General features: G+C 38.2%; 2 protein-coding genes across 3 annotated transcripts in view; one reads left to right on the plus strand and one right to left on the minus strand.

Annotated features, from left to right (window-relative positions):
- nmur1a (neuromedin U receptor 1a) overlaps window positions 1-12,301 on the minus strand; it is a 36,741-nt gene extending 24,440 nt beyond the window's left edge. The window contains exon 1 of the mRNA XM_073937615.1: window positions 12,023-12,301. The gene's annotated coding sequence lies outside the window, so the exon portion shown is untranslated. The remainder of the gene's footprint in view (window positions 1-12,022) is intronic.
- Window positions 1,235-25,886, plus strand: part of hykk.2 (hydroxylysine kinase, tandem duplicate 2) — a 25,781-nt gene continuing 1,129 nt past the window's right edge. The window contains exons 1-5 of one of the 2 annotated variants that reach the window (XM_068216313.2): window positions 1,235-1,323; window positions 15,544-15,849; window positions 19,086-19,228; window positions 19,703-19,883; window positions 21,937-25,886. The exon at window positions 21,937-25,886 is cut by the window's right edge and continues 1,129 nt beyond it. In XM_068216313.2, coding sequence (XP_068072414.1) covers window positions 15,546-15,849; window positions 19,086-19,228; window positions 19,703-19,883; window positions 21,937-22,376 — 1,068 coding nt within the window. In that variant the 5' untranslated portion in view covers window positions 1,235-1,323; window positions 15,544-15,545 and the 3' untranslated portion in view covers window positions 22,377-25,886. Of the gene's footprint in view, window positions 1,324-12,068; window positions 12,130-15,543; window positions 15,850-19,085; window positions 19,229-19,702; window positions 19,884-21,936 lie in introns of those variants that run through there. The other variant, NM_001113587.2, reaches the window with a different exon arrangement.

The raw sequence follows: 25,886 nt of genomic DNA on the forward strand, positions 1-25,886 counted from the left end.
CAGAGGAGTTTCAACCGATTGTCTTTTTGTTTGTTTTGCGAACAGAAAACGTCAGGAAATGAGCTGAAAGATGGAGCATCCAGATATTGAGCCACATGTTTTCACAGCTACTGCTAATATATGAGTGGAGTCAAGTATCCTTAGAGGTTTATTGTAATGATAACGCTCATGAATGGAGAGTAAATGACTGCAATGGATGAGCAGGCTGTATAATGGCATTGCTTTGTCAAAAGCAATTTCATGCAGAGGTTTTCACCAAAACAACAGAACCCTTTTTAAATAGTCAGCGTCCAATATTAAAATAATTCTCGTGTTTGTGTGTAATTAATATGATGTATCATATTTGTGAGAATGTAGAAATTTACAGACAAAAACGAACACCCCATAATACTAATTTCTTTGCATTGTATCCAGTTGTACCAGTTGAATGCTGTATTGAGATTGACTGATGAACATTCTATATTAATGGTCTCAAACTCAACTTCTGGAGGGCCACAGCTCTGCATAATTTAGCTCCAGCTGCCTTCATTGCACCTGCTTAATAGTCTCTAGTAGTCTTAAACAGCTTGATTGTTTGGATCAGCTGTGTTTGACGCAGAGCTGCTGCTCTCCAGGAATTGAGTTTGAGACCTATGTTCTAAGGTGTGTCGTTATTTTCAGGTTAACTCACAGATAAAGTAGTTCTGGCAGGTTTTCAGTGCATCATAGCTTCATATCACTACGCTGAATTAATTCATTTGTTTTCTTTTCGGCTTAGCCCCTTTATTAATCCGGGGTCGCCATAGCGGAATGAACCACCAACTTATCCAGCACGTTTTTCCCATCTCTGGGAAACATCCACACACACTCATTTACACTCATACACTACGGACAATTTAGCCTCAATATCTTAAGTCTTGTTGATCTTATTTTAAAGAACTTTATTAAGCAATACTCTTTAAATCTTTTAAATCTGTAAATCTTTATTAAACAACAGAGAAAGTGCATATCTTTCTAATACAGTTTTTATAGCTTACAATGCTCAGCTTAACAATTATCTTGGAATCTTTCTTCCTGTATGTATTATGCATGAGATGTGCTCCAAATCCAAAACATTTTCCTCCATTTTGTGTCCCGGTCCCATTTTTAAAACCATTTCTGTTACACCCTTGGCTCAAAGTGATCATTATTCTCATCATGTTGTTGTTTTTTTTTATTAGTGACAGACCTGTTTGTACCTGGTGTATCTGCTTCGTTTGATTTAGCATACAGTAGGCTACGTGACGTCTAGACTTAAAGTTGACTACAACACCTACTTATTATCTTTACCTGCATCAAATAGAGGTAAGTTTTACAGCTAAATACTGTTTTAGCCTTGGTCTTGGACTTTGTTTGTTGGGCTTTTTAGCACTGATGAATCTGTGAGTAAATATTCATTATTGTTATGTGCAAAAAGCTTGAAATGAAGTGCATAAGAACACGGAAACCAGTAAAACTGTAAATCTGCTGTCTGCTTAAGTCGGTGTGATAAACCTATAAAATAGCTGCTGAATAAGTTCTTTAAACTTATTAGCAAGCAACATGATGTCTGTTTTGAGTTCTGAACATGCTAAAAAATGGTTTTATATCTGAACATAAGCTGAGCCATCGGCAAATTCAAGATAAATTGTGCAGGATTCTCAGAAATCAAGTCAAAGTCGCACTAAAAATAGGAAGTATTGTATTTTAAAGACGATTTTAAAACATTTTATTGTATTTTCAAAGTCAGTCTTGATTTAATTTACTTCGATAACAACAGATTTGAACAATACTTGTAAAGCATTTATTAATTAGTTCAAAATTTTTTTGTTATGCATTGCTAAAATCCAAAGTTGTGTTTGTTAACATTAGTTAGTGCAATGTGAGTTTACGAGAACTAACAATGAACAACTTTATATTCTTTTAATGAATAAATAATGTAATAAATGTTCTGTAATTTTTTTGGTCATGTTTGTAAATGCATGGAAAAATAATAATGGACTATTATTTTGAAGCTTTACCATATTCCTGCTAAATGCAAAATGGTACCAAGCATTGACATTAACTTTTTTGATCACCAGCCACTGTGGCTAGTAGATTTCCAGCATTACTAGCCACTCGCCATTTTTACAAGCCACACTTTAGTTGTTGGGAAAATATATTTTATATGCACAAATTTGACTCTGACATGCAAAAATGACTTGATTTAAATGTTGTGTTACGTCCACATGCCTTCTCATTCATGTAACTTCTTGTGTGTGTTGTGTATTTGCTTGCTCAGTGTGCATGAGCGAATGGGTTGTGTCGCAATGCAATCAGTTTTTATTTTATGACTTTTCAGGGCTCAAAATTAAGGATTTACTAAATTTATCTATGACCACACCAAATAAGTATTTCTTAGCCACATTGTTTTAATGTGTCAAAACAAGAAAAAATATGGATTTATAAGTGCACTTTTTAATTCAACAAAACTTTTCTTAAAAAAAAAAAACAATACATTTAAAACATAATTATTACCCTTTTGATTTTTTTTTCTTTTTTAAATATTTCCCAAATGATGTTTGACAGAGCAAGGAAATTTTCACAGTATGTCTGATAATATTTTTTCTTCTGGAGAAAGTCTTATTTGTTTTATTTCGGCTAGAATAAAAGCAGTTTTGAATTTTTTAAAAAACATTTTTGGGACAAAATTATTAGCCCCTTTAAGCTATTTTTTGATAGCCTACAGAACAAACCATCATTATACAATAACTTGCATAATTAACCTAACCTGCCTAGTTAACCTAATTAACCTAGTTAAGCCTTTAAATATCTTTTTAAGCTGTATAGAAGTGTCTTGAAAAATATCAAGTAAAATATTATTTACTGTCATCATGGCAAAGATAAAATAAATCAGTTATTAGAAATAGGTTTTTAAAACTATTATGCTTAGAAATGTACTGAAACAATCTTCCCTTTATTAAACAGAAATTGGGGAAAAAAAAATAAACAGGGGCGCTAATAATTCAGGGGCGCTAATAATTCTGACTTCAACTGTATCTAAAATATGCACAATAATCAGTCCTGGCTAAAAGTTCCAGATCAGCAGTGAACTACACATAAACGGGGAGTAATTTCCCATTAAAGCAATGTTATTGTAAAAAAAAAATTAAATTAAACCTTAATAACAAAAGTAACAGTAAACAAAGGAAAGCAGGCGAAACATACCGTGCACACAGTTAATATCGACCTGTTTATAATGTGTTCGAAGAATAATTAAATGAAAGCAGTGACCGCTGCTGCTTACAAAAGAACATGTGTATTTTTTTAAATCTTGAGCTCTTGAAGGCAGCAGGACTGTGGGTGCACGATCATCGCTTTTTGTCCAGTCTATTTCAAAGAGAACCGATTGCACCTGTTGCGCTTCCTCTAGGCACGGTTGCTTAGCGCAAGTTAACGGGAGCGGGCACGCTTTTAACAGTCGCGCGCATCCAACGCAATCCCACGGCAATTTGTTGCTTTTTGATTTAGTGGCTAATTCGTATTAATTTGTACGATCGTTCGTACAATTTAGTACGATTTGCTCATCACCCAATGATGGTTGGGGTTAGGTGCCACGCCGCCTTTTTAAAATCGTACATTTCCGTACGAATTAACCACTAAACTGGCAAAACGTAAAATACTTATGTTTCCTCGTGAGATCAGGCTGGCGCATCAGATTACCTGCGCGTGCGAGTGATCATCCACTTGTTCGGTATTCACCAGCTTTTTTGCTTTAATTTTTGTCAGTCGTGCTGCTTCTCCATTCAAAGAGCACATTTGCACGAACACTGGGCCATGCTTATTGTCGAACCCTGCTTTTAAGAAAAATTGAATTTAAAAATTATTTCCAACCAGCCAGAGTGGCTAGTGGGAGCGGCTGTATTTTGGCAGGTGTCAATGTAAAGCACTGAACGGTACTACTGCTAATAAAAGTTGTTTGTTTTTCGAGAACCAACCCTTCTCCCTCAGGTAGGAACAGTATGATTTATTTCAATGTGCAGTTTAACCTTAGTTTCCCAGTGTTTACGCCCATGCTGGGTACACCAAGTGCTTACAGGAGTGGTTAGGGGTTAATTCTTCAAATATAAATAACATATTTTGTTTGTCACATCTGTAATGTGTATTTTCTTGATCAATAAATATTACTCATTTGGCTGTAAATGTCAGACTTGGGGCTTATTGGTTAGCACTGTTGCCTCACAGCAAGGTCGCTGGTTTGAGTCCTGGCAGTGTCAGTTGACATTTCTGAGTTTGCATGTTCTCCTTGTGTTGGCGTGGGTTTCCTCCGAGTGCTCCGGTTTCCCCCAACAGTCCAAAGACATGCGATATAGGTGAATTGGGTAGGCTGAATTGGCCGTTGTGTATGACAGTGTGTTTTGGTATGAGAGTGTGTTTCCCAGTAATAGACTGCGGCTGGAAGGGCATCCGCTGCATAAAACATATGCTGGAATTGTTGGTGGTTCATTCTGCTGTGGTGACCCCAGATAAATTAGGGCCTAAGCCGAAGAAAACTGAATGAATGAATGAATGTTTTAGTGAAATTAGAGTAAATCTTTGACATAGAGCAATGGAAAAAAGAAGAAACTAAATGCGACGCTCAACACTGCGACATGGTGCACACTTGACAGTTAAAGGTATTGCACACTAGCAGAGTTGAGTAGAGTATCCAAAATCTATGTTCAAGTAAAAGTACAAGTACTTGCGAAAATCTTTACCCATGTAAAAGTAACAATCTCAAAGTACCTTATGAAAAAATTACTCAAGTAATTAGTTACTAGTTTCTTTCGTATATATATATATATATATATATATATATATATATATATATATATATATATATATATATATATATATATATATTAGGGCTGTCAAAATTAGTGTATTAATGCTTTTCCAAATTAATGCATTAATTTTTTAAATATTTAATGCGTTAAAAAAAATAAGGCAGTTGCAATTTTTTTTTTGTTGTGGCCGACGTGTGTTCAAGGACGGCGCATGCATAAAGGCGACCTAAGTGGTCGCCTTGGGCATCAGAATAGTGAGCGAACCCCCGGTCTTCACTTTCATCTGCTACACCCACCCCCTCCCTCACGGTCCTCACTTTGGCACTTTAGGTTGATGGCAGCGTAATTGCCGTTTGCCTAGAGCGCCAGTTCAGCTTGCTCCGGCCCTGCATGTGTTTAACGTGCAAAGAGATTTGGATAAGACTAAGGATGCACTTTTAGAAGGAAAGTTTCAGTATAAAACAATTAATGTGGCATTACCAGGCTATCCTGCGTTTCCTCTGGTGTTTCATGCAATTTTGGGTGTTTCATTTTTAATCTTTATACTTTAACAGCCCTATTCTCTGCCTCTAGGCTACTTCCATGAGCCCTCACATTTCATAAGTTTGTTTCCCCCTACATGCAACTTTTGTAAAGCGTCTGCTTCACGTTGTTGTGTCAGAATCCTTGTGAAATACAGCCATACTTTAGAACGCTTAGTTTAAGCAAATTCGATGAACGCGATCGTGCCGGTTGATGAATCTGAAGGGATCCCTCGCTCATGGTGTGGCCGCAATATAACTCGCACGTCTCTAAATAACTCTAAACCTTGTTTAAAGATTGTTATTATAGATTTTCATTTGTATATAGACTCACTCCAATATATTAATAGTGAAAATTTTAAAAATACAATTATAGTGGCAAAGAAGCTGAAGTTAATTAATTAGTAAAATTTCTGTCAATTGGACAGGTCAAAACATATATCATTGTAAAGATCTCTATGTTGAACTGTCTTTTTATTTATTATTTATTTTATGTATTTTATATTATTTTATGTTATTAGTTACATTTGTATTTTTGGATGTCATGTTTAAACTGTATATTTGCTGTTGTTTAAATAATAATAATAATAATAATAATAATAATATATATATATATATATATATATATATATATATATATATATATATATATATATATATATATATATATATATATATATATAAATCCTCGACTTTAGCCATCATTCCAACACAGGCGTGCACATCCTAACCGAAAGCAGGAGACCCGTGTCTATATCAACCTCTCGCGACACAACCTCTCCAGTGCGTCACCTCGTGATATTTGCAAACAAAACATATGGATCATATTTATTATCATTTGACAGTAATGGAGGAACGCCGCAAAATGTAGTGAAGTAAGAGTAATGACTTTTCTCTAATAATTTACTTGAGTAAAAGTACACATATTTAAATGTACTCAAAAAGTACTCGTTACTCAACAATTTTACTCAAGTAAATGTAACGAAGTAAATGTAACTCGTTACTACCCACCTCTGCACACCGGACACGCACATTTGCATGTTATTTAAAATGAAACTATTCAGATGGCGCACTGTGGCGTGTCAGAAATATGAGCAGTGTCCTGAGTCGTGGCCGTGACAGCCACTGACTTGCGGTGCCGGTGTGCATACACTGATAGAAATCTATGTTTAAAATTCTAAAATGCATAGCTTTGCGTGGCACGATGCGGCACATCTAGTGTGTGACCCTCTTAATTGACAGTTCTCATTTTGATTTGATTTGAAAAATGCGGGAGGCGAATTTAATCTTTGTTTGAAAAGATTTGTATAAAACGTTTATTAACCCACAGGTTCAAAATAGTTACTAATTCGCTGGTCACTTGAGTTCCGAACTGTGGGTTGTGATCCGTACAAATTAAAATGCACATTTGTAAATGTAAAGAAGTGTGGTGATCCCCATCCAACAAGCTGATCCAGCAAACATTAAAGCTTAAAATGTCACTAAAATGCAGTTTTAAACCTCATAATTTTAGAGAAAATGAGGTGAATTACTGCCAAAAGGTCCACCACTTTTAATAGGCTGCCTACAGGCGTGTTATAATGTTTTAAAAAGTGAGAAATGCAGTGTGTGTTTAAACATATACAACAAATGAGCTGCGCTATCTGCACAATCACAGGATGCTGAAGCTCATGAGCGCTTCTGAAGGCTATAATGTTTCCCTTTGACATACAGAGCTGTTTCTGTCGCCTGCATGCACAGCCCTGCCAATCCTTCCTCTGTATATTCAGAAGCAGAGCCTGCTGCCGCCAACTCATTTCCCTTTTAGTTTTACAGAAACACACACAATGCTTTTTGTTGTCATTTTGTAAGTTCGGTCCTTTAGACATGTCAGTAATTCTCTTGACACATAAAACTTTGGCAAAAAATTAAGTTGTCTACTCTTTCTTTGTTATTTTCAGCGTGAAAGTAAAGAAAATAGACCATAACCTTAACCTTGCAACCTCAATATCTGCCTCAAGACCACAATAATACGCACAGTAAGCAAAAGCTAACACACAAACAACATTGCTTAATCGCTATTGCTGTCACTGTCTATTAGTTTATATATAATTATATTTTATATCTAGTTACATTTATCCTATAATTTAGATTATTTGCTTATTTATGACGGAAAAAATAATAATCTTTAAGAAGATACTCCCAAGAACAACATATAGCCCAGGGATGCTCAAAGTTAGCTCATAGTAAACTATAATATATCCCAACATCCCATCTGAGAAAGGTTTAGAGATTGTTATTTCAAATTTAATATAACCTTTTATTTGTTTGTATCATTGTTAAGCTACAAAAAGGCTCTCTAAAATTAGATGTTTCAAATTAAATGGTGTAAATTACTCAGATTTTTGTTAAAAATGCTGCATGGAGGACAATGCAGAGACTTTAGACATGTCAGTAATTCTCTTGAAACACATGAAACTTTGCAAACCCTGCTGAAAAATCCAGCCTAGGCTGGTTGGCTGGTTATAGGTTGTCGACCAGGCTAGTTTTATTGGGTTTTTGGTCATTTCCAGGCTGGTTTCCAGCCATTTCCAGCCTGGTCTTAGCTGGTCAGGCTGGAAAATGACCAGCTAAAACCAGCTTGACCATTCTGGTTTAAGCTGGACATAGCTGGTTTTGGCTGGGCTCCCAGCCTGGCTAGGCTAGTCAAGCTGGTTTTAGCTGGTCATCTCCCAGCCTGACCAGCTAAAAATAGGCTGGAAATGGCTGGAAACCAGCCTGGAAGTGGCCAAAACCCCACTAAAGCCAGCCTGGTTGACCAGCTAAAACCAGCCAACCAGCCTAGGTTGGATTAAGCTGTTTTTTTCAGTAGGGAAAAATAAAGTTGTCTCCTCTTTGTTTTGCAAATAATCCTTTATTTTCAATGTGAGCTAGGAAAATAGACCGTAACTTTGTAAACTCAGTGTCTGCTTCAAAACCACAATAGCAAAAGCTAACACACGAACACACACACAACATTAATTAGTATGCTGTTACTGTCTGTTTATATATAGTATATTTGATTACATTTACCCTATAATTATATTATTTGCTTATTTATGAAGGAAAAAAGATAATCATTAAAAAGATAATGTCAAAAACAACACTAGCCTATACTGCAGTCAAGGAAGGTCTGTGGAGAAAACATTAGCTTTAGCAGACGTTAGCATTCCCAGGTTAATTTGTTCAATTTATAAAGCACAAATGATGCTATTTTAAATTATTTCTTGAGGTAACACTTTATTTTGATGGCCCATTAGTAGACTGTCTGCTTAATATCTGCTGATACTGCTCCTTCAACAGACATTGAACTGACTATAATGAACATTGCAAGTACATGTCAACGTACATGTCATTGCAAGTACATGTCAACGTACACTAACCTAACAGTCTACTTATAATCTAATGGGAATTAGTTGGCATGTAGATGCAATTTAACTTAAACTCTCATCAAATGGACCATCAAAATAAAGTGTTCTCTTTGTTAAAACCCCATGAGCAAATCATGCTTAGCATGGTCATGTTGGCCTCTGCTGGTAGATTCGGAAACTACACACTAAAAGAGTCACAAAAAAATCTGTTTATTTTATTATTATTTATTTTTATTAAAAGCTATAGAGCAGTCGTCACCTAACTTGTTCCTGGAGGGCCGGTGCCCTACAGATTTTAGCTCCAACTCTAATCAAACAGACCTAAACAAGCTAATCAAGATCTTACTAGGTATACTTAAAACATCCAGGCAGGTGTGTTGAGGCAAGTTGGAGCTAAACACTGCAGGGACACCGGCCCTCCAGGACCAAGATTGGTGACACCTCCCTGCTGAAAAATCCGGCTTAAACCAGCCTAGGCTGGTTGGCTGGTTTTAGCTGGTCGACCAGGCTGGTTTTAGAGGGGTTTTGGCCACTTCCAGGCTGGTTTCCAACCATTTCCAGCCTGGTCTTAGTTGGTCAGGCTGGGAGATGACTAGATAAAACCAGCTATATCCAGCTTAAACCATGCTGGTCAAGCTGGATTTGGCTGGTCTTTTTACAGCCTGGCCAGCTAAGACCAGCTAAGAAATGGCTAAAACCCCTCTAAAACCAGGCTGGTCAACCAGCTAAATCCAGCCAACCAGCCTAGGCTGGTTTAAGCTGGATTTTTCAGCAGGGCTGCTATAGAGTATGAAATCAAATGAGATTAATCATAGTTCATCAACAACAACATGAGTTAATTTAACTTACTAATTAAAATTTAAATCAGACATGACCAAACTAGGGCCTGCGAACCTATTTGGCCCACGGTAACCTTTGATTTAGCCCACTATCTTATCTGAAAATGGTTTAGAGATCGTCATTTCAAATTTAATGTACCCTTTTGTTTGTTTCATTGTTATGCTACAAAAAAGCTCTCTGAAATTAGATTTTTCAAATTAAATGGTGTGAAATAATCAGATTTAGTTTAAAATGTATATATGAAAACTCTGGTGAGTGAATCAAGGCAAAGGCAGATTCTGCTTGAGTGTATTCAGCCTTAAATATGATTGTTGATGATTTTATTGCAATAAGTTATCATTAAATAAGTTATACTGCATTATTTAATACTATTTAAAGTGCTGTTTTCTATTTAGTTTTTAATATTATGAATTAAGAAATTACCAATTGCACCTTTAATGTAAAATAATTAGGTATATTTATTTTTGGCCCATAGCTCTGAATGATATTTGGTTTTTGGCCCTTCATAGCTTAGAGATCGTCATTTCAAATTTAATGTTCACTTTTATTTGTTTGTTTCATTGTTAAGCTACAAAAAAGCTCTCTGAAATTAGATGTTTGGCAACCTTTAAAAGTGAATCACACAGTGATGTTTTCTCCCAATGTACCAGGCAATGAATCCACTGAAATAAAAAACACACATTGGTCGCTTCAATAGATAGCCCACATATCTGATGATCATTGTATGTGTGTGTGAACATAAAACACAATTTCAATGCAAGAGTGGATCTAAAAGGTCCCGAGAAGTGTTTTGAAGTGTCATTCATTTATTTTCTTGTCAGCTTAGTCCCTTTATTAATCCGGGGTCGCCACAGCGGAATGAACCGCCAACTTATCCAGCAAGTTTTTTACGCAGCAGATGCTCTTCCAGCCGCAACCCATCTCTGGGAAACATCCACACACACACACTCATACACTACGGACAGTTTAGCCTACCCAATTCACCTGTGCCGCATGTCTTTGGACTGTGGGGGAAACCGGAGCACCCTGAGGAAACCCACAGGAAGGCAGGGAGAACATGCAAACTCCACACAGCAACACCAACTGAGCCGAGGTTCGAACCAGCAACCCAGCGACCTTCTTGCTGTGAGGCGACAGCACTACCTACTGCGTCACTGCCTCGCGCTTTGAAGTGTGTATTTTTTTTATTCAATGTTTGATCTAATATCAGCTAACCTATGAAGACAGGGTTGTGTTAAAATAAAAATGTATATATTCTAGTTCCGAATTAACAATAATACAGTCACCGGCCACTTTATTAGATACACCTGTCCAACTGTTTCCTAAGGCAAATTTCTAATCAGCCAATCCCACGGCAGCAACTCAATGCATTTAGGCATGTATACATGATCAGGATGATCTGCTGCAGTTCGAACCGAGCATCAGAATAGGGAAGAAAGGTGTTTGAAGTGACTTTGAATGTGGCATAGATGGGCTGGTCTGAGTATTTCAGAAACTGCTGATCTACTGGGATTGTCACACACAACCATCTTTAGAGTTTACAGAGAATGGTCTGAAATAAATATCCAGTGAGTGGTGCATCCAACTTTGAGGCGGATGGGCTACAGCAGCAGAAGACCACACCGGGTGCCACTCCTGTCAGCTAAGAACAGGAAACTGAGGCTACAATTCACACAGGCTCACCAAAACTGGACAGTAAAAGATTGGAGAAACGTTGCCTGGTCTGATGAGTCTCCATTTCTGCTGCCACATTCAGATGGTCGGGTCAGAATTTGGTGCCAACAACATGAAAGCATGGATTCATCCTCCCTTGTATCAACGGTTCAGGCTGGTGGTGTTGGTGTAATGGTGTGGGGGATATTTTCTTGGCACACTTTGGGTCCACTAGTACTAAATGAGCATTGTGTCAACGCCACAGCCTACCTGAGTATTGTTGCTGACCATGTCCATCCCTTTATGACCACAGTGTACCCATCCTCTGATTGCTACTTCCAGCAAGATAACGCACCATGTCATAAAGCATGAATCATCTCAGACTGGTTTCTTGAACATGACAATGAGTTCACTGTACTCAAATGGCCTCCACAGTCACCAGATCTCACTCCAATAGAGCACCTTTGGGATGTCATGCAATGGATTCACATCATGGATGTGCAGCCGAAAAATCTGCAGAAGTGTGATGCTATCATATAAATATGGACCAAAACCCATGCCACAGAGAATTAAATCAGTTCTGAAGGCAAAAGGAGATCCAACCCAGTACTAATAAGGTGTACCTAATAAAGTGGCCAGTGAGTGTATGTATATAAAGAATGTTTCATCAAAACTAAATATTACGTTTTTTATGAGCATTCGTTGCTGAAACCCATTTTACTGGTACACGTGAAGTTCCAAGCACAGTTATTGAAAAAAAAAATCGTTATAAACTTACATAACTATGTAATAAAAAAGCATAGACTGATGTACAGACCATCCACGCAGCCGCCGCCATGTGACGTAATGACGCAGAACACGTCAGCTACAGCAGTCGCTGCAAAGCTCCATGTCACTGACTGGTTTAGCAACATTCCTCAGCAGGTAATAGCGCAATTTAAGGGCATATTCTAATCCGTTATTCGTTTTTTGACATTGCTATTCTGAAGCATTTTGCACGTTATCTCGACTCGTGCCGTCTGATTTTGTAAAATTAACAACATTAAACAGTAACACTAGTCCGCAAGCGCGAGACTTTCATTCCGCGCACGACTATAAAACTGTCCAAAGTTTCATTTAATCATTAGCGCTGCTCATTTAGACGACAGGAATATTACTAATTTACAAGCTGTTTTACCTTTGCCACATTGTGGTTGATTTCCTATTTATTTAAAAAGGTTAAAACTTTGTAAATCATCCAGATTGTGTGTTTAATTCACTTTTATCTTTCAGTCAGTCATTCCCAGTATGGTTTACGTCGTACAAACAACAGGCTTGCCTATATAAATAATATATTTAATCAGATAATTTATAAATGGTAATATCTGTGCTTTCAAATGTAAAATAAATAAATAATAAATGTAAAAAATTGGTTGGTTTTATATTCGGATATTCAGACATTCTCCTTTGTAATATAATTTTGGAAATTGTTATTTGCAAATTCTAAATAGTGAAATCATATTACGTTAGCACCCTTTGACTATCAATGTATTGTTCACTGTCAAAAAAGTAGTGCTGTTATTTTCAAGTCATACTTGCTTGCTAATTCAGACCGAGCAATTAAAGTAGAGTGGTAACCCTGCTGAAAAATCCAGCTTAAACCAGCCTAGGCTGGTTGGCTGGTTTTAGCTGGTCAACCAGCCTGGTTTTAGAGGGGTTTTGGCCATTTACAGGCTTGTTTCCAGCTATTTCCAGCATGGTCTTAGCTGGTCAGGCTGGAAAATGACCAGCCAAAACCAGCCTGACCAGCCTGGTTTAAGCTGGATATAGCTGGTTTTGACTGGACTCCCAGCTTGGCTAGGCTGTTCAAGCTGGTTTTAGCTGGTCATCTACCAGTTAAAACCAGGCTGGAAATGGCTGGAAATCATCCTGGAAGTGGCCAAAACCCTTCTGAAACCAGCCTGGTCGACCAGCTAAAACCAGCTGACAAGCCTAGGCTGGTTTAAGCTGGATTTTTCAGCAGGGAAACAATATAGAAACCATTAAATGAACAAATGTGTGAATATAAAACCAACTTTACCTCAATAAAAACCATATTCCAACACAAACCATTTACTACAAATAATAATAATTTAACCCTCTTGTCATGCTAGGTCAGATTAGGTCACAAACAGCATGAAGTTGAGTTAATAAAGCATTTATTAACATAGATAGTAACCATTACTACATGCCTGAATAGTAAGATATATAAACGTTAATTTGAATAGTTTAATAATCATTTACTAACTAATTCTGAATTATCTTAAAACCACTAACTACTCTTAAATACAAATGGTTTGCTTACCAACGCTTATTAATGTAGAGTTATTGCTTAACAAATAATGAATACACTATTTGCTGATGCTTAATTATTGATTCATAGTGTGTAGTAATTATAAAGTGTTACCAAAAGCTTAATGTCACTATTTTTAATTTCACAAGGCTGTTTTTAGATTAATTATGTTGTACTGTATTTACAATACATTCAGTTAAACAGACTTAAGCATTCATTTAGTTGCGTAAAACGAGATGAAAGACCGTGTAACCACTAGCACCATCAGTAGCAACAGGCTAGAGCATAAATTCCCTTGAAAATACTGGGGTAAAATAAACTGTCATATTTTAGAGACATGGCGGGGGGAAATGGAACTTCTGAATGGTGCTTCTTGTCTGGTCTGAGACCAACTTAATATCGCATATCTAACAGGCAGTGAAGATTGCTTTTTTGTTTTAAGATATCAGATCTTAAACGTGACAGTTTTGTAATGGAAAGACAGGTCACCGGAAGCCCTTGGGCTTCCTGGCTGTAAATGAAACAACCCAGGCTCACCCTGAAAACGTAGTCGCGTTGACGTTTCTGGAGATGGTGAAATTTGTCCCGGAAGGTACTTATTTTTGCAGTTTTTGTTTTTTCGCAAATCCACGAAAGCCCGCTGTTTGCGCTTTTTGGCATCTCTCACGAGTGCCGTTCACGGCCATGCTGTTCTCACATAAACCCACCAGAGGCCGCTGTCGAGTGACCGTCTGTCTAAAGCCGCCTTTCCACTGCACACGACATTTGAACACGACTGTCGGAATACGCCCCCTTGTGGCAGCCGCACAGTATTTTCAGTGTTGTCGTGCACCGTGGGGGAAAAACTGATTGACACGGTGTCCGAAATTTTAGTTGTTTATTCTCTGTGCGTTTACATGGTTTAATGAATGAATGAATACTAAAAACTCATAGACCGCTAAAATATTGGAGGGAATGTGGAGACAACATTAAAATATATATTTTTATTACTTTCTTACTTACATTTATGAACAGAAAGGTTTTTTTTTTAATATTGACTTTTTAGATTCAAAAAATAACCAAATAAACTCCTATTTCTCATCTCGCGCAGACGGATCTGCTTGGACAAAACTGGTATACATCATATCCAGTCGGCCGGTCGCATACGGTCTAGTCGCAGGAGTTCAAATATTTCAACGGATCCGCAGCTCAATTCGGATCCAAATTTTCCGCATACGGAGATGATCGGAACTCCACGCAGCTCCCGGACTGCTCTCCATTGGAAATGAATGACTTCCGGTCTGTCGCTTGTCGTGTGCAGTGAAAAGGCGGCTTAACTGACTGAATGATTGACTGGGCAACGGGCCAATCGGCTGACCCACCCTCCTCCTCCTTCCCTAAACCCAACCAATTTTACTAATTGACCCGTCCGCCCGCTTACTTCCCCAAACCCAACCAACGATTTACAAAAGCCGTCCAGAAAAAGCAAAGCCTTCGTCTGATTTTTACCACATTTTCGGATTTCACCACATTTTCACCCTGTTATGAACTTTTTTTTGGATTCTGTTTTTGATTTCTGGAATCTCTCTTCCCCGCACTCGAACCCAGTCGTTGTCGTCATAGTGGTCAGCTCCTCTCTGTATCTTAACTCCGCCGATGTATACGATGAGCTAACTGGACAAAACTGGTTGCAGCAGGAAAGCCTGCCACATGGAGGTAAGCAGTCAGCCAGTAAGCACCAAAAGGAACGGAGTCACACTGCCCTGTAGCGTTCGCTTAAAAAAAATTAAATGCAGCCATAAGTACCCACGCCTACATGAATCGCGCTCTCCAGAAACGTCCACGGGACTACCATTTCAGAATGAGTTTGGGTTAAAAATTAAAAGTCTGTGTGCATATAGCTCGTTCACAAACAATACTTTTACAATTGAATAATTAAGGAGGGAGTCTAAATGTGCGACTAAAAAACCAACTTTACCCTAATTTACTTTGAGTATATTGCTTTAGTAATCAATTGATTTGTGAATAACACGTTTTTTCTTCCTCAGCCATGTCCACAAAAGAATCAAAGCCAAATCTCAGCCATTCGCAGGTTACACACGTCGTTAAGCGTCTCTATGGGTTGACCGCATCTGTCGTTCGGCCGTTGCCCAGTTATGATGATCAAAACTTCTACGTGGCACCCAGCGAGGGTGGGGAATTTGTTTTAAAAGTCATGAACTCTGCAGACAGCGAGAACGTCGCTGTTATTGAGCTGCAGACTCAATCTATGAACTTTCTACACCAAAGAGGCCTTCCTGCGCAGACCGCTTTACCCACACTGACTGGACAACTGATGAGCTTGGAGGAATTTGGTAAGTGTCAATTGTTAATTTTATGAAAAATTTAATTTAGTGATTTTTAAAAGAGCACTTAAAGGGATGGTTCACCTAAACGTGTACAATATCTGACAAAAGTCTTGTCGCCTATCCACATTTTAGAAACAGCAAATAATAACTCGACTTCTAGTTGATAATTTGGTATCAGAAGTGGCTTATATGAAAGGCAAAGGCCTCTAGATTACACTTATTTTACCAAAATAAAATATGATCATGTCTTTATGTTGAATGATTTCATTAGGACAGTAAGCTCTGACTTTGCTTATGACAAAAGTCCTGTCACTGAACAGAAATAATGTCCAGTATAGAATATAAAGTCCTGCTTAGGGCCAGACAGAATCTGCGGATGTTTCTGCTATTTCTGCGGAGAATTTTGGTAAAAATCTGTGGGTTTCTGCGGTAATATTTTGTGAGTATCTCAACTAAAACCTTAATATATGAAATGAAAAATAATATATTTTTAACTTTTATTTAATGTTTAAAATGTAAATCCAATTAGATGCACTTTATTTGGTAAGTAAAGCAAGTTTGTCATATAATATATCGTAAAAGACAGAAAATATTGCTGCACAAACTTGATTGTACATAAATCAGATGAACATTTTCACATTAGTCTATAATTTTACTGTAATTAATTTAAAAACTGGATAAATAGAGATTTATACACATTTACTCAAGTATATAAACAGAGTTAATGATGGGCTAAAAATATGTGGTAATCTGCAGAATTCTGATTCTGAATCCAAAAACATGCATCTTAAGTTCTTGACTAATCCAAATCTGCACCATAGACATGCTTCTAGTAAGTAGTTATCTCTTAAGAGCAATCACTATCTGTTCATTAGCTACTACAGCAGGGGAGTTCTCATAATCTACCTGAGCTCAAACTCCCCTCTCGCCTTGCAAATAGGAGGGAGCCCAGGGCTCGAGGATCTTATGAGCTCAGAGCTCTCTCCCAGGACAGCATGATAAACAAGCTCTATAATAAATCATCAGCTAAGGTGTGAACTCTTGAAATAAGTTTAATATAAAAATTTCTCCTTTTAGAATGATTACACAACTTTTTGGTTATCATTACCAAATATGGGTGTCACGATCCTCCAAATCCTCGATTCGATTACATTTTCGATTCTAAAGGCACGATTCGATTCGATTTTCGATTATGAATAATTAATTAATGACCAATTAATTATTTGTAGCCTACCGTTTAAACTACCTGACCTGCATGGTCTTTGTTTTACCCATAAACAAATCATACAGTAAATGAATAAAGGCAAGATACACACATAATTACCACCTTTCAATCACTTTTTTCTGCGGGACTCGTGAATAGGCAGTGATCTGTGTCGTTATAATGGCGTCGGTAAAAAAGACGCACAGCCAACAGGAACCAGCCAACAGTATCTGAGGTGTTCGTTAAAATGACAAAGTACAAGTGAGTGAAAGATTAAAGCAGTCCTCTGACTGCCTGGACCTGCTGTCTCAAGCTCATATGGCTGTGTGTGCGTCTGTGTCTGTGTGGTCACGTGATGTTTCAGAGGTAGAGAGGAAGGAGGGCTGCTCAGAAATGCTACACGCCACTGTGGATGTCAAATCGTTGTCGTTCTAAAATGCCATTTAAAAACAAAGACAGTGTAAACAGGGCCTGAGTGTGAACTTTTCACGAGCGGATATGCAACGGGGGCGGGCGGAGGATCGCGATGCCGGTGTTGTCTATCGGACGAACCGTACGTAATACGTACATAGCAGAGCTTGCAAAACTGTGTTTTTTGTCGACAACACGAACGTTGTCAACATAACTCACTGGAAATCCAAAATGCTTCCACACCGGCGACTTCATTGAAAGAGGAGAGGGTTTAAGTTCTGTCGACGGGTCTCCTGCTTCTGCAGTTTAACAAGCACTTCAACAAGCCTGTTTTTTCCCGCTTGGCAAGCCAAGCTGACGTGACATGGGGGCGTGGCAGCATCGACGATTCTATTTTTTGATTCGATAATCGAAATTGAGCATAAATTTCGATCGATTTCGATTAAAAATCGAAATCGTGACACCCCTATTACCGAAACAAGTAGTTATCTACATTTAGATAATTGTTGGATTTACATATATTTGTTTAATGAAAATACACTTTTTTACATTTAGAACTACTTGTTAATAAATTGTGAGGAAACTTTATTTTTTTGGTGTGCTTTTTAAAGTCAACAGGAGTGCTTGAAAAACGCTGATGTCATCTACATTCGCTTTCAGATTTAAAGGGCTAGCAACACACCAGACCCCTGAAAGTGGTTTCGTATGAAAGTGTAGAATCTATATTTTATGCACATATGCATCACTTTGTTTTTTATTCTAGTGTACAAAAGTTATTTACACTTAAATACACAGTATTTTGCATACCCAAGGTTGGGTATTGAACATTGGTTCATTTTTATATTTTTCATATGATACATGTACAAGTTATAGCTCAAATGAAAGCTCTTGCCGGTGCTCATACAGTTCTAGCATTCTTTGTACTGAATTATATTCACATATCAAACAGTTGCCAAATGAATCGCGGTGTTTCCATGGCGCAGAAGTGAAAACAATACATTTAAGATCAATAAGCAGCCCCAGATAGCACAGACAGCTGTCATCTCTTATCCTATGCTGTGCGCTTCAGGGCCATTCTCCTCTGTTTTTGAGCTGATGTGCATAGGTAATCCTTTTATATGTCTGACGTGCTCCAAACACAGTGAATTATGTTTGATCAAACAAAAGAATAGTGAAATATGTAAACAATCATCGGTCCCTGTGGCTTGTACAGCATCTCTCATCAAATGAAATACAATAACTTTTGCATAGATTATGATAGAGACAGTTTTCTTTTTTCCTATGAATACACATATGCAGGAACCACCAAAATTAATTACAGCAAGCTAGACCACACAATTTCAAATTTGAGTTTATAAAAAAATACTAAAAGCGCCTCTTTTTTAGGTGTTTATTATCACACAGACAACATACAGATATTTTAAACACTTTCAATAGTGTTTTTATGAAAATTCAAACGGTTTTCTTTAAAATGATACCAAGTTTTTGCATTTACACCTCTGCATGTGGATTTGGGAAGCTTTTAAATTTGGGTAGGCAAAATCCAGGAAATCCCCAAATAGCAGCAGTTTAACTGGTTAATATCTGAAGTTTATTTATTTATTTTTTTGTGTTTGTATTGTTGTAGATTGTGGATTTGGCACACAGACATATTTGATCCGCTTGCTTACATACCTGCCTGGCACTACCATAGCCAAAATCACCTGCAGTCCTCAAATCTTGTATGATGTTGGGAAAATGGCCGCCACATTGGATACAGTTTTACTGCAAGTAAGATCTTTAATTTCATTCCTTAAACTCTTGTTTACGGTTCAAATTGACCATCCTTTTGTTATATTTATGGCTGTTTTTGCCCCATTGACTTTTATTATGATGTCCTTTATTGATTGCAAAGCCATGACACCATACAATCATGCATTCTTCATTGTTGGTGGTTTTATCTGTTGGGAAGAGGTCAAATTTGTAGTTTTTACAGTTGATCATCAGTTAACCCTGTAGATATGACTGTCAAAAAAAGTTTCTGGCTTTTATATGGAATTCTATGGAGTAACATTTTCAAAGGAAAATTACTGACTTTAGCATTGTTTGTCAGATAAATAAGCATGTTAATTAAATGACTACAAACACATTATGGCCTTTGTATGTCTAAAAAGAGTCAAAAACATCTACAAAGCACCTTTAAGCCTTAATTTTCCCATGTTATGTCCTCTGTTTAAGCATTTGTTTGTTTTTGTGAATGCAAAGATGGAGCATCCAAACACAAGTGTCCTTCAGAGAGAACGTTTCATATGGAAACTCACCAGCATTCCACTCCTAAACCAGTATGTTCATGTGATGGATGGGGATCCCGTGCAGAAGATCGTGAAAGGCGTTGTAGAGAAGTACCAGGTCCAGGTCATGCCAAAACTACCACTGTTTCGCGAGTGTAAGACAGTCAATATATTCAAAAAATGTTATTGCATAGTCAACGGGTCTCATTCACTAACCATGCATATGCACAGATTTATGAGTGAAATGTGTGTTTTCACAAGTAAACCATGATTAATCACAACTTTTGTAGTAATTTTTATTCTAAATGTGAAAATAAAAATTCAAGAACAACTTGTACCACATTTACACAATAATCATGTATACTCAAGGCCTAATAAACATGTATAAAGAATTCTACATACAGCAGGGAAAATAAGTATCGAACATGTCAGCATTTTTTTCAGAAAACATATTTCTAAAAGTGCATTTTAAAGTATGTTGATAACAACCAAATGAAACCATGCAAAGAAAACCAATGTAATTAGTTTAAAAATGAAGTTCTGTATAATAAAATGAAATGAAACCAGGAAAAAGTATTGAACACATGAAGAAAGGGAGGTGTAGATAGACAGTGAAAGCCCAGACAGTAGCTGAAATCTCTCAGTAGTTCTTCAGCAACTCTCTGCCCTTCCTAATGGCTCGTTTCTACTGACTGGTACGATACGGTAGGGGTCGGTACGGGTCACCTTTATCAGGCTTGCGCTTCCTCTCCAAGGGTACCCTTTTGTTGGGCGTGGTGTATGACAAAGTTTCAGTCAACGTCATTTTCGAATCAAAGAGAAAATGTCTTTAGTAAAGCTGTACGGGTCGCTTACATATCACATGAGAAGCACTTCTCACAAAACAGACGCTTTATATACAGAAATACTTCTGGATAAATGTTTATTACTAACTTTTTAATGAACAGGATTTGATTATAACTGCAGATCAATGATAGTAAGAAATAGCCTATACTGTAACGTCTGCAATTATATAAAATAAATAAATAAATGCAACATATATGGACACACACACAGACTCTTACAGTCTCCGATATGTTACTAACTACAGAACAACTACACACAGCATACATTTAGGACTTATTTAGGTTCAAAAACAACAAGAAGTATTCACCTTATTCTCCGCAGATGAGCGGGCGCTGCCATCTGAATCTTTTTGGCTCGAGACTTCCGGTCTCATTCACTTCCATTCACTTTTTGACGTTAAAAACTGCTCGTTACGCTGATTGATGTTGCAATTTGCTATTTTCTTATTATATTATTCTACTTGGTCTGTGTAGTCAGGCAAACATTTGTTTGTAGAGCAAGTAGTTTGACCGTTTTATGCCGTTTATTATTCCTAGTCATTTCTCCCGTAGGCGATTGAATCGGAAGTTCTAATACAATCGCGAAAACAGGCACACTTCCGCATTTTAGAATAAGGTCAATAGCCTACAGTCAGTGAAAACCTCTTATCTGTGTCTGTAATCTTCACCAGCGCATGTAGCCTCTGTTAGAAAGTCACTCCATCATTCTGAGTTCATAATAGTTCAAAAGGTGACGATAATAGTTAAACATGGCAGCTTGTTCACGTTTGCCGAAAATTTTTCTGGCTTCTCCTTAGTTTTTTTGAGCTTCACTCTCGCGTTTGTCAGTTTCTGACTGGATCGGGTTTCAAAAGCACGCCAATAATCAAGCGCACGTTATCATCAGCTCAAGAAGTTTATTTCAGTGATAGACGCGCAACGAGCGCAAGCAAGAAACCAAAACCGCTCGCTCTTCAGACTGGCTCGTAAAAAATTCTAAGTGGCACAAGGTAAATCTGCTCTTCTTTTCTGGCTTTGTGGCTGTTCATCAAGACGACGACAAGGTTTGTTTGAGCCCGGGTCAACCATGGCTCGTTATTATATGTATATATATTTACGCTGTGTATTTTAAACATGGCGGCTCTTTTGTTTTCATTCTGGCTTGTTGCGTAAGCGAACGATGTATCTCTGTAAACCAATAGCGTTCAGCTGCGCGTCTAGCTCCACCTTTTGGGACTCTTTCTTGTGTTTGGTACCTTTTCGAAAGGGTGCCAAAAAAGTGGTGTAAAAATATACACAATTATTATTGAAAGAGACCCACTGTGTGTTGGTTTGTGTGTGTGTGTGTGTTTTCTTTTCTTACAATATTTTTATTGCATTGCAGGTATCAACCACGGAGATTTCAATGACCACAACCTCATAGTGAAACCTGACGGACCCTCAAAATACAAGATCTCTGGCATTCTTGATTTTGCAGACATGAGCTGTGGGTATTTCATTTTCGAGCTGGCCATCACCATCATGTACATGATGATTGAGAGTCCCACTCCGCTAGATGTTGGAGGGCCGGTGGTGGCGGGATGGGAAAGTGTTTTCCCACTCAATGAGGCAGAAAGAGACTCGCTCTACTGGCTGGTCATGTGTCGGTTCTGCCAGTCTCTGGTTCTGGCCCGTTATACTGTGATCCAGCAGCCGGAGAATGAGGAGTATTTGATGATCACCTCCAGGAAAGGTCTGAGGCACCTCAGCCGTCTTTGGGAGCTGGGTAAAGATGAAGTGGAAAGAAGATGGTTTCAGAGTGCACAGCAGTTCAGACAAATTTGACTGAACACTAAAGCTTTTAAAATATACATGAGGGATGCAGTAATGCAGGTTGCTCAAGGTTCGGTTGGTATCACGGTTTTAGGGTCACGGGTTTGGTATGGTTCGATATATCATTCATTCAGCCTCCTTTGACTTAGTCCCTTATTTATCAGCAAAATGAACTGCTGTTCCAGTTGCAACCTAGTACTGGGAAACACCCATACACTCTCACATTCACACACACACACACACACACACACACACACACACACACACACATACACTACGGCCAATTTAGTTCATCCAATTCACCCACAGTGCATGTCTTTGGACTGTGTGGGACACCGGAGCACCCGGAGGAAACCCATGTCAACATGGGGAAAACATGCAAACTCCACACAGAAACCCCAACTGACCCAGTCGAGACTCGAACCAGTGACCTTCTTGCTGTGAGCTGACAGTGCTAACCATTGAGCCATCCCTCGGTATATCATATGTTTAATAAAAAATAGGACACAAGCAAAATCTCAAATGAATACACTATAGCAAGGATGCTACTAAACTAAATGGTGCTTTTCAGGTATCTAACGGTACAAAAGCTTAATAATAAGCTCACGTGAGAGTTTTATATCGCAAGATTAATGTAAACACAGCTTACATTGAACACTCTTGTAATTCGTTTAAACTTTACCTCATTTTATTAAGGATTATTTTAGGTTCAAGTGGTATTTATAAGGAATTGGAGGCAACAAAGGAATCGCTGTTTGTTAAGAATAACGCTATCTTGTGACAATTCGTAACTTTTTGAATTAGTGGCTAATTCGTATGAATTTGTACGATCTCATTTGTACAGTTTAGTATGATTTGCTCATCCCCTAATAATGGACAAGCTTAGGAGCGGGGTTTGGTGCCACCCCCCCTTTTTAAAATCACAAGTTTGGACAATGCTGCTTTGTAAACTTGTTTTTTTTTTTATTTGTGAATTTATTGCTTTTAGTTTTACATTAGGAAGATATACATATACACACACATACTTATACTTTTTAACATGCAGTTTATTTTTCAAACAAGATAGGGTCTCATACCTGCAATTGCTCAGGGTCCAAAAAATCACTAAGTCCACCCCTGCGAATGATCACTTTGCGATATCGATGCTGAAACTATATATTGTGCAGTCCTACTTGGAATGCTACTATACTCTAGAGCAGCGGTTCTTAAACTTTTTTTCATCAAGTACCACCTCAGAAAAAAATTGTCTCTCCAAGTACCACCAAAATAAGCAGTATTAAAAGTACAGTATTAAAATTACAGTAGCGTAGTAGGCCCAGTAAAGCAGTTACAACTCTGCAAAGTTAAAAAAAGGTGGCAGATTACCTCAGAAATATAGGCTATTTGTCATATATGACATATTATATACATCATTTTTTGTAAATTTTGAAATGTGTGTAGCATGTACATGACATATTTCATTCCTCCGCGTACCACTAGAAGGAAGCCTGCGTACTACTAGTGGTACACGTACCACAGTTTGAGAACCAGTGCTCTAGAATAAAAGTCACGTCTTACTTTCAGTTTCGGGCACAACAAAGCGCACCGCGCCAAAGCCCAAGTGAGCCACGCTCTGGCCCACCACTTCCAAGGACGGCCAAGTGAACCGTGCCTGTGCCCGATTCAGCACACTCACACCTCTCAAACTTCTCGTGCGCCCTTATACTGTTATGCCTAGTTCAGACTGCGTGATTTTAGCCCCGATTTTGGCTCGCCGACAGGTTTTGAGAAATCGCAGACAAATGCCTGAAATCACAGGCAAATCACTGCTCGTGCACGTGAGTGACAATCACACAGTATGAACTATCAACGACGCGATCTAAGAGAATCACCGATGAGTCGCCGATGCCTGTGAGATATTTGGCGTGCTGAATATCTGGAGCTGTCGGCGATTCAAATCATGCCGTGTGAATTGAGTTATGACTGAAAATAACATCAGCCATCGCCTACAGCCAATGAGAGAGCAGCTTTCACTTGCGTGTGTGTGTGTGTGTGTGTGTGTGTGTGTGTGTGTGTGTGTGTGTATACCTGCTGCAGGCCAGCGGGAGGCTGGGGGAGAAGTTAAAAGCGCTCTTTTTCGGTTTATTTGGACCCACGAAATGGAGGAAAAACCAGTGGAGGTTTGACAGGACTCAGGAGCAACCGTGTCTGTTTGACGTTTCGTACAGAAAGAAATTAGTTTATTATCAACGTTGAGGAGAAATGGCTAATTCCCTTTAAACCCAGGTGAGCAAACATGTACATGTTCTACCCCATTAAAGGCTTCTTTCTCATTATGTAGTTAATAACAAAAGATATACTGCGTGTTTTTGGCTGTGAGACGTAGTTTGGACGAAGTTGTCTGCGATTCTTCCTATAATAAGTCATGCAATGTGAAAGTCCCTGTCGCCGATCCATCTTGCAGTGTAAACAAAGCAGTGACGAAACGCAAACTCAGATAGTCATGCAGTGTGAAAACATCTGTGATACGAATACTTCGAAAATCATGCAGTCTGAACTCGACATAAGGAATGTGACAAAAGACCTCATTAACTTTTATGACCGGCTTCGTCTGAACTTACCTCACAAACCGCAGATCACAGCACTTTTATCTGATCGCTCAAAGGTCTGCTTTTACTGCTCAGATCAGGTCGTGCTCATTAAAAGTTCAAGTTTAGCAAAATAAATATAAGGCCAGGAAAAAAAACAACAGACTTTGACCACTCAATTTTTGAGGTTTAAGGTTTCCAGCACAGCAGGGTTACCACAAGTCATGGGATATCTGCAATATCATCGCATTGTAAAAGCTCTTTTCTAGACATTGAAAGTCGAGGAAATGTTTCTTTTTATATTAATTTTGGTTTCCATACCCTGGTGAAAAAATACATTCTGCTATATATACCCTACTGAAAAAAACAGCTTAAACCAGCCTAGGCTGGTTTTAGCTGGTCGACCAGGCTGGTTTTAGAGGGGTTTTGGCCATTTTCAGGCTGGTTTCCAGCCATTTCCAGCCTGGTCTTAGCTGGTCAGGCTGGAAAATGACCAGCTACTTTAAATCCAGCTAACACCAGCTTGACCAGCCTGGTTTAAGCTGGACATCGCTGGTTTTGGCTGGGCTCCCAGCCTGGCTAGGCTTGTCAAGCTGGTTTTAGCTGGTCATCTCCCAGCGAATGACTCAGAGCAAGTAAACACTAAATTATTATTTTCTCCTTCTTATAGTATTCTATTGATGACTTGTTTGTCGTGTGATCAACCTTTCGGGCTAGTTGTAGTTGTGTTTGGAAGCAGTTTGTAACATTTTAATAATATTTTGGCAAATTGAACCAAATGAACGAAATGACTGGAAAAAAAGATTCGTTCATCTCGATGAACGAGACTCAAAGATCCGAGTCAGTAAAATGATCTGAACTTCCCATCACTATCAAAAACTCACATACAGCACCTTTAAAAGCTTTGGGTTTTGAAATAAGCACTTCAAAGACTGGAAGTGTAAAGATAATGATA

Source organism: Danio rerio, chromosome 22, assembly GCF_049306965.1.
Source record: "Danio rerio strain Tuebingen ecotype United States chromosome 22, GRCz12tu, whole genome shotgun sequence".
Taxonomy (NCBI): domain Eukaryota; kingdom Metazoa; phylum Chordata; class Actinopteri; order Cypriniformes; family Danionidae; genus Danio; species Danio rerio.